Source organism: Lathyrus oleraceus, chromosome 3 (assembly GCF_024323335.1).
Source record: "Lathyrus oleraceus cultivar Zhongwan6 chromosome 3, CAAS_Psat_ZW6_1.0, whole genome shotgun sequence".
Classification (NCBI taxonomy): domain Eukaryota; kingdom Viridiplantae; phylum Streptophyta; class Magnoliopsida; order Fabales; family Fabaceae; genus Lathyrus; species Lathyrus oleraceus.
The window spans coordinates 385751326-385761687 of record NC_066581.1 but is presented as its reverse complement, the minus strand read 5'-3'; the positions used below and the strand labels follow the sequence as shown (position 1 = coordinate 385761687).

The window sequence follows — 10362 nt, the reverse complement described above, 5'->3', positions numbered from 1 at the left end:
ATTTGTCCCGGACAATTTTTCCTTGTCAAGGATTGATCGCAAAATGTTGTTAGAGGTGTTTGTTATCATGGTAATCTACATGAAAATAATGAAAATATAAGTATCAATAACATATTTAATTAGGCCTTTAATTAAATATGCTCCCACTATTTTACTCAAAACAAATTACCCTCACCATTTGATTCGGAAAATCCCGTTGGAAGATTTTCTAGTGGGTCGAGATCCACATTTCACTTTGTTTTAAGTCCGCGTAGGCGGATTACACAAAACTAGGTTATTTAGGTAGGAACTCCTTCCAATTGTATCTAATACAACTCTTGAATATTTTAGTTGGATGAATAACTCCTTATTCCAATCCATCACATGGATCATTTCCAACTCTTGCTTCTAAACATATATAATCTTATTATAATTTGTTTAGTTAAGTTTGACCCATTGTTTTAGCAATTGGATATTACAATTATCTCATCGCACCTTACTAATATAGAACATGCACCTCGCGTAGGCGAAACCTACATTATTTGATACTAGTCTTGATGAGTGCTAAAACTTGGAAAGCATAAACTTAATATTTAATTTGAGGGAATTTGCAATTATTCTGATCTCACCGGCTTATTTTTCATATAAATCGTCTCTCGCATGCATCAACATACATTCACATGCATCAAAATACATAATAAAACAGTTATGGCCCCTAGCGCAATTGTTCTCCCAAGCCAATGAGAGAACCTAAGCTAACCTAATACTGATCTAAGCTTCTCCAAGCAAGATCTTCAAGGTTGTCCTCCTTTGATATTGAATTCTTCTCTTTCTTCATAATATTACATTACATAAAAGAAACTCGTTTTACATACGAGGGAGTGATATGAGAAAAGAAGTTACATTAAGAGATTAAAAGAGAGGCACGACACGCAGATCGTATTTAAAAAAACCCAAAACAAAATAAAGGAAAACTAAGGCCATAACCGATCACCACAAGACAATAATAATAAACACATTATTATTAATAATTTTAATTCTTTTAATTAATTAAAACCAAATTAAATTTCGGCGACCGATCACACTACGTAGAGTTAGCCGACGGTCCGCTGCCCTGTCAGCGGGACGGGGGTCAAGGGGGCAGCGCCCCAGGCCGAAATTTTTAATGAACAATTCATTTGAAATCGACGTTGTTTTTCGCATCAACACTTGATACTTTAAAGCACAACTCTTGCGCAGTCACAACCCTAATCGCATTACTCTTTGACAACACAACCCTTTTGCCGTCATTAACCCTAATGCACCAATTTCAGACTGTCAAACACACCTTGATTGTTGATTCAGTATGATTGATCAACACGTCATTACTTCACCATACTAATGTCAGATCAAGAAGCAAACGACCATTGATCGCTCAAAGGAAAACAACCATTAAATGTTTGATGAATGAAACAGAAACAGTATATCATATATACCGTATTTTGCATCAGGATTACTTATATCATATATATAACTTTATCGATCTAAATTGCATAACCTATGGACGATCGATGTATCGCTGCTTCACCATACTAATGTCGGATTCCGAAGCATAGTCAACATCAATCATCCAAATCGTACACACATGATGCCAAATTTAATTACTCGTTTGTTCTTTGATTCATTTTGTCTTTTAATCGTATTAATACAGAAAATACAGAAAATAAACAGCTATCAGATGCATGGTTTCGTAAGTGGCTTTGATACCACTGAAGGAGAAGAGCGATCCAAAACGCATCGGAATTTAAAATTTCTCCTTTAGTGATCCTTACGAATAGGCATGATCAGTGATAGAATCGTTACCTCTTGTGGCGATTGTAACCTTTGATGCAAATCTACGGAGCGATCACGAACATTGAACAATGACAACGCCTCTACTCAGTCCACACGAACGGATTCCTTCAATCTCAGTGCTAGCTGCTACGAATGAAGGCTTTGAGTGAGAGAGAGAAACAAAATTGCAACTGCACAAATGCTTCTGCACAAGGGTTCTATTTATAGAACCACTTGTGTGGACTGCAAGCTAAAAAAAGCCCACTCAAGTGTATGTGGCCCATATCTTATAATATGCCAAAATCACTTAAGCGCGTGGTACCTTACCATATTTCGTATTCTACTTAAGTACACCGTACCTTATGACGTTCTACAATTCACTTAATGGCACTGTACATTACGGTATTCCTTAGTTACTCTATCTCTCATCAATCCGTCCTTTTGTGTGTGACCCTGTAGGCTTTCGCGGCATTGACAATTATATTAAATCACGTATTTAACATAATAAACAGTGAGTGGTATCTAGCAACACATCACTGCTACCCAAGACACGAAAATGTCATGTGATATGAAAAATCCTTTTGTGATAATACTTATGTGTACAATTATCCTTTTGCCCTTATGTCTATATTGAACACAAGGCAAAGACTGTATCATCCTTGTCCAGTTCAATATTGGGCCCATAGACATTTATCCTGTTATGCAGGATGGGAAAATTCCATCTAGGTCACCCATGTCCCTTAGCATGCTTCGTGGAGTACCCATCAACTGTCTTTATGGTCATCCAGTTACGAACAATGTTTGATCAGCAATAAGGCACTCAACTCTACATCTAGGGCCCATAGTGGTTTCAGGTCGAAGGGTGGTATACACCATTATCACCATGAGAATAACTTATGACACTTTGCATAACATTCTATATAGTATTCTCATAGCGGGTCAATCCAGTATAAATATTACTCTTAATATTCATACCTATGTTTAAGACTTGATAACTCCTTATCCATGATCCATGAGATGTGATCATCAGTCTATATACATAATAGTCTTAATGCTTTAATGTTATCCCACTTCACAAAAAAGCTCGACTATGGATACTTTAAGAATAGTGTCCTTATGTTTAATGTGATCTCATGATTAAGTCACACTTGATACATTAAACGGACTATCTATTCTAGGGACTTTATTAGACAAACATAATAAAGAAAAAGCCTTTTATTATTAATAAATAATTCGATACAAGTACCAAAAGTATTGGCCTCTAGGGCTTACACCAACACCAACACCATCCAAGTTCCTTTTACTTTTACCCATTAGCTTGTATTGTTTGAAGTGCCATGCCACTTGTATGGTTTAGGCATGGCACATGAGTTGTAAATTGTATTTCTCTTTTCATTCCCTTATGTTGTATTGTGTGGATCCATCCCCCCATTATGGGTCAAATGCCCCCCACCCCATGATCATATAATAACTTAGATTTATTGCTTTCTAACTAGTTTGCTATGGATGTTAATAACCAAGATAAAATACAAAACGATAAACAAAGCATTTCAAAAGAAACAAAAGGTACTTGATTCAACGTCAAGTTATTTTCCGAATAAAACTCACACTATTGCAACGTGAATGCGTGATCCAATGTCAAGCATTCCTCATCCACTCCATAATATGTTATTCACACCCCTCCTCCATTCCTTTCTCGATCTCATTCACATCTCTTCTCCATCTCCTTTTTAACCTCATTCTATCTCTCACCTCCATTCTTCACACACTATTTTCATAATAAATTCAAATGCTTGATCCAACGTCAAGTACCTTTTTTCAAAACCATTTTCATAACAAATTGGAATGCCATATGGGGTGTACGTGTTTGTACACAACATTCAAGTAATTGGGTTATCGGTCGTACCTAGCCTGAGGCCCGATATTTGACTTTCCCCCCTTAAAACATCTAATGATTCAAACAAGTTAGAACTAGGTGCTATGAGGAATAAAAAGAATAGTTAGGACTCTATTATCCTCTCAATTCCCAAGTACTCTAATTGTTGATTGTACTTAGTCAAGGGTCAGAGACTTGTCGCCCTCCAAGTTCCAACGATTAGACTTGTCAAACTCTTTTCACAATTCAAATCTCTTTTTTGGATGAAAAAGAGTGGTTAGGACAATATTGTCCTCTCAACTCCCGAGTTATTAGACCGTTGACTGTATCTAGCCAAGGGTCTGATGCTTGTCTCCATGCATAAAATCGACCCCGACCAATCAAATCATCTTTTTCCTTAGGGATTTCTCTTCAAAACCTTTCGAAAAGGATGTGTTACTTCTGTTCTACCGTGAACGAAGCTTAAGCCTCCATGTGCGAGCAAGTAATGTTTAACTGCTAGAGTGTGAACCAAGCATATCCACTTTACCGCAAACAAGCAAATACTTACCGCTCCCATGAAAGAGTATATAAGCAAGTGAACAGTAGCGCGCGAACGTTAATACTATTTAGTAAAAAAATAACCAAACAAATACTTCATTTTTGAGCCGAACTACGAAGCTCTAACTTCCCTATTGTACGTATGGGGATACGTAGGCACAAGGGTCCAAATCCTTGGCGAGCACACTAATTTAAAACTTATTTTCTCTCCCCATCTTATTCTCTCATCTCACTCTCAATAGCAAGTAATATACAGATAAACAACATCCATACGCATTTGATACGAGCAAGTGGTTCCCATGGAATACCATGGATGTGAGGGGTGCTAATACATTCTCCTTGCATAATCGACTTCTGAATCCTCTCTTGGTTGCGAGACTGTTTCTCTCATTTGGGGTTTTATCGCTATTTTCCCTTTCCTTTGGAATAAATAAAATCCGGTGGCGACTCTGTATCTTTCGCAGCGCTTTCAGCTGGTGACTCTGCTGGGGATCATATGGAGTTCCCATGAGCGAGTCAAGCCTAGCTTGCATGTATCCTTTTCCTTGGATGTCTATCTTTGTTATTACTTGCTTTATTTATCCATTTCGGTTATATATTCCTGTTATATATCATCGTATTATGATCTTGTGGGATAAATACTATAAAGTGAGAAGCCCAATACACAGGCTTAGAGAGTTCACCTAAGATAGGAGGGCTATTCGTATTGAACCGTCAGATGTAGTTGTCTTTAGAGGGAGATACAAAGATCCCGCTTGGAGTAGATTCTTTTTGGAGTTTTGCTGGCACGTGAGTCGCGTTCGCACTGACATCCATTCTTCCAAAGAGGGTCCATGACTCCGAGGACCTTTAGACAATCCTTGGATTTTGAGGTTGAAGGAAACTTCACTTGGAAGAGATCATCCTGAAAGTTTTGTTGGCCCACAAGTATTTTGTGTCAACGACGAGACTTTCGCCTCATGATCCGTGAATCTGAGCATCTTCAGAAGTCTTAGTACTCACCTCGTGAGGGTACAAGAGTTTCTTGCAGGGAAACTTAACCTCCAACACACCTTGAACCTACTGTGATCCTGTCCTCTTTTAGCATATGCATTAATAAAATATTGCATTTGCATACATACTTGGGCCTTATTCTCGGAGAACCCTAAAGGTTTGTGATTGTGCAGTGAACATTCTAAGATGGGCTCAGAAAAAAGGAACACCCTTTCGCTCAAGTTCAAGCATCCTATAGTGAATACCCTAGTAGCTCTCCCCAACAAGATCACTCCTTGTAAGAAGAACAATTTCATCTGCAGATATGGGTGGATCCTCGATCTCCTTACTACTCCGATAAACGTCTCAACTCTGGTAGCCTTATCCCAATATTATGACCCACCACTCAAATGTTTCACATTCAAAGACTTACAGTTGGCTCCGACTATCTAAGAGTATGAGAGGCTCCTAGGTTTATATGTGAAAGACCATCTTCCTTTCACAAAGCTGGGTAAAGCATTGATGCCTGAATCAATCGCTAAAGCACTCCACCTACCTATTGAAGAGGTCTCCCTTGGTCTGGGACCTAGGGGTTTTTCCAAATATTTCTTGGAAGACAAGGCATGGGCCTTGGAGAAAGAAGGGAAATGGCTTCCTTTTAGTGCCATTCTAGCTCTATTGATTTATGGAGTCGTCCTGTTCCCAAATAACGATGACTACATAAACCATTCCATCATCAGCGTGTTCGTGTATGGAAATCATGTTCCTGCATTGGTGTCTGATGTGTACTACTGCTTGCACACTAGGCATGAGAAGAGAAAGGGTGTGGTACTGAGCTGTGCTTAATTACTGTATACTTGGCTCTTATCTCACCTGCCTCAGAAGGGGACTTGGGTGGACTTCCTGAAAGACTTGAGGTTCCCAGAAGTTTGCTTCCCTTACTGCTGAAGCTTTGGTTTGGTACTTTCTTACTTCCAACATAGAACAAGTTATCATGAGTTGCGGAGACTTCCCGAATGTGCCACTCATGGGTCCACGAGGTTGCATCAAGTACAACTCTTCGTTGGTCCTGAGGCAGTTGGGATACCCAATGGAGAAAGAACCAAGGGCTGAATTACTGAAGGTATTTATCTTACCTAGTTTAGGAACAGAGAACCCAACTTTGTTGTAGAGGGTTAAGAGGGCTTGGACCCAGATTCATCGACAAGGCAAAGAGCTAGGCAAACGTGACTGTCAAGCTAAAGATCCGTATTGCCAATGGGTGGTGCAAAGGGCCAAAGAAGTCAAGATGCCATACAGTGTGGATATCTTGATTCCTCCTCTAGAACCAGAACCAGTATATGCTTCTAAGGAAGACGTAGATGCACTGAAAGCAATTATTACACAGTTAACCAAAGAGAACGAAAACTTGCAATCGAAGCTTCACGCATTGGATAGAGACCATGCTAAGCTAAAAAGGAAGAGTGAAGAGGATCTCGAGCTTTTTTCAGAAAGCAGAAAGAAGGAAAAGCTTAAGGAAGACCTCAAAGAGAAATACCAAGATGGTTTGGCTCAAGCAGATATGGGGATGAGTTCTCTCCGAAAACAGTTGAAACAGGCGGAAAAAGAACGAGGTGACAACCATCATTGGTTCGAGTTGGTTGTCAAGGAGAAGAAGGCATTGAGAAATGAATTTGACCTGGAGATTCATGATCTCAAGCTTTCCCTCCGTGAGGCCAATGCCAAGATAGAGGTAGAACATCGTCTTAAGGAGGAAGCAATCAGGGGTTCCTGTGTTACCCCTCGAATCTGGAGAGAGAAATGTCACAAAGTTGAGATTGCCATCTCGAGTGCCGAACATTGGAAAGGTCGTTTTTTCTGCTTTGAAGAATGAGAGTTTGGGTTGGCTCAAGGAGAAGGCTAAGATAAATAGCCTTTTTGACACCTATGTTGGGTCTATCAACTTGTTGCAACCTGCGGCCACTTTGTACTGAGCCAAGTATGATTGCTTAGCAAGGTTCACAATGAGTTAACCCAAGAAGTTCCTTGGAAGCTAAAGGTTGCTCTAGAGGACGCTGATGAGAAGACCATTCCCTACTCTATACTCCGATTCCTCTGCCTCTGTGACCGAATGATGAAAAGGTTCAAAGTTGAGTTAAAGGAGATGAAAGAGTGGAAATCAAAGCGCGTCATTTGATCATAGCTCCCTACTTTCTTTTTTTCATGTTTTGAATTACCTTACCTAATATCTTTGTAATTGTAATATCAAATTCATGAATAAAATTGCTTGATTTGTGTGAAGTCGGTGTTCCTACTTTATATGCCTATTCTATAATGCTTTACTATCGCATCATGAATCATATAGGGTTTCTCCGAGAATAAAAAAAATGAACATGCATCATGCATCGATAATTTATTCATGCATTTCATAATAGATCCAGTTGGTCTCACCGTTACTCTGTCCATCTTGCAGTATTTCTCGCCGTCAAGCTAACTTCCCACTTCTATAACACCCGAGCTAAGAAAAAGGTAGCTATGGAAAGGATTGAGCAAAACCAGACTGCCATGCAAGAGGAGATGGCTCAAGTGAGAGCCCAACTAGGGCAACTCATGGACATCATGCAGAACGTCATTCACCGATAAGAAGAGAATCGTCAGGCTAACCCAGGAGCCCATGTCAATGTGAACGCTACCAATCCTGTCATAGGGAATGGGATTCTAATTGTCACTCAAGCCCATGCTGAAGGGATGTCTACCAATCCGAATGCTGCTCATACTTACCATGTCCCTATCCATTGCGGTTCCCAAGCTAGTACAGAGGACCAGGATGGAGACTTCTTCGTACCCAAGAATGAATCGGTGTATGAACCCTTCGGGCCACCACAGACCGAACTCGAAAGGAAACTAAAAATAATGGACAAAAGAGTCCGAGCCATTGAAGGTCCTAACACCTTCGGGCTGGAAGCTGCTGACATGTGCTTAGTCCCAGGGGTCAATATCCCAGCTAAGTTCAAAGTGCCTACCTTCGAGAAGTATCAGGGGACTACTTGTCCCAATACCCATATCAGGTCCTACTGTAGGAAAATGGCGGCTTATTCATTCGAAGAAATGTTGCTGATACATTTCTTCCAAGACAGTCTCAACGTAGCATCCCTGGAATGGTACATGCAGCTTGAACACTCGCATGTTCGTTCTTGGATAGAGTTAGCTGAAGCTTTCTTGAAGCACTATCAGTATAACACCGACATGGCGCCTAATAGGGCACAACTCCAGATTTTGACTCAGAAATTTGAAGAATCCTTCAAAGAATACGCACAGCGTTGGTGGGACCTAGCTGCTAGGGTCCAGCCTCCCATGCTTGATAAGGAACTGGTTTATATGTTCATGGGTACACTCCAAGGCCCATACCTAGACCGACTAATAGGAAGTACTTCTGCCAGCTTCTCTGATCTCGTTGTCGCTGGAGAACGAATCGAGAATGGTCTGAAGACTGGAAAAATCCAAGGTCTCGTTGTTGCTTCTAATGGGACAAAGAAACCCTATGGTGGTTTTCCCAAGAAAAAAGAAGGGGAAACCAATGCCGCATCAACCTTCAAGGGGAAAGGTAGAGCTTACCAGACCCCATACTACCAGGTTGTAGAAGTGACTCCCAACAACTATCAACCATCGACATACGCCATTCCTGTTGTTCCACAACAAGTCCCGTATCAACCGTCTGTCTAGTACCAGCAGTCGTACGCACCCAGGCCAAACAATCATCAACAATATCAACCGGGCCAACAACGTCCCAGAAGACAAGAGAGGAGACTCGACCCTCTTCCCATGAGCTGTGGTCAACTACTGAACCATTTGTTAAATGGTTCTCTTATTAAGCTAAGGGAAGCCAGGCCTCCGTCGTCCCCACTCCCACCAGGCTACGATGCAAATGCGCGTTGTGAGTTCCACACTGGGGCACCCGGCCATACTATTGATAATTGTAAGGCGTTTCAGTATAAAGTTGAAGACCTCCTTGACTCAAAGGCCATATCGTTTGTGCCTGCAGCGCCCAATGTTAACAATAATCTGATGCCTCCTCATGTCGGACATCCCGTGAACATGATTCAAGAGTCTGCTGTGGTCGATCGTATCTCGAAGGTCGACATGATAAAGACTCTGTTGCTGGAAGTAAAGGAACAATTGCTCCTAAGGAACATGTTCCCTGGATGTACTTCCGATTATACACAATGTGAAGACACCCCACAAGGTTGTGAAAAGCTTAAAAAAGGTATTCAAGTGTTGATAAACCAGGGCATTTTCCTAGTGGAACATTCTTCAGCAGCCGATGAGGTGTCTACTTTGGAAATACCCTACTATCCGGTGCATATACCTGTTGAAAATCCTCCCATAACACCCCTGGTGATTACTGTGTCGACTCCTTTCCCATACGAAAGCACTAAAGCTGTCTCCTGGAACTATAACACCACACCCTGTCTGCATGGGCAAAGACTCGAAGAAAGGTCCTCTAAAACTAAAAAGACCCTAGTAATCCATGCACCCTCTAAGGTTCCCAAACATGAGGGAACTCAGAAGTTCGTGGAAGTACAAAAGCCTGCTGAATTACAGAAACCAGCGGAGGTTCAAGAGCCAGTGGTAAACATTACAGGAGCTAGTGGCATGACCCGAAGTGGTCGTATATTCGCAGCACCGCCACCACTACATGAAAAGGAGAATCCTGGAGTTAACGCCAAGAATATGGGTAAGCAACCCACCAACCTGGAGCAGGGGCAAGCCCATACTCAAGGCAAAGTCGTGTCAGAGGATGTGGAGGAGTTCCTCCGTATCATAAAGAAAAGCGACTACAAAGTGGTTGACCAGCTCAACCAAACACCATCCAAGATCTCTATACTCTCACTGCTTTTCTGCTCTGAAGCCCACCGAGATGCTCTAATCAAGTTTCTCAGCACCGCCCATGTGCCCCAAGAGATCACCGTCAATCAATTCGCAGGGGTAGTGGCTAATATAACTTCAAGATGATGCTTAGGCTTTTGCGACAACGAGTTGCCTCCCGAGGGTAAAAATCATAACAAATCCCTGCACATATCCATAGAATGTGCCGACACGATAATGTCTCGAGTGCTGGTGGACACATGGTCTTCTTTGAACGTGCTCCCAAAGAATTCCCTCACTAAACTGACGATAGAAGGACTGTTGATGAAACCCAGCGC

At 41.3% G+C, this 10362-nt stretch overlaps 1 protein-coding gene across 1 annotated transcript; it reads left to right on the top strand.

Moving 5' to 3' along the window:
* Nucleotides 1-8071: 8071 nt before the first annotated feature.
* Nucleotides 8072-8881, top strand: LOC127131378 (uncharacterized). Its single transcript, XM_051060304.1, has one exon. It carries the CDS (start codon nt 8072-8074, stop codon nt 8879-8881), a length of 810 nt encoding a protein of 269 aa, XP_050916261.1.
* Nucleotides 8882-10362: the final 1481 nt, after the last annotated feature.

Bases quoted from the DNA above. Each gene is read 5' to 3' on its own strand.
- LOC127131378 (XM_051060304.1), top strand. From the start codon at position 8,072: ATGGACAAAAGAGTCCGAGCCATTGAAGGTCCTAACACCTTCGGGCTG.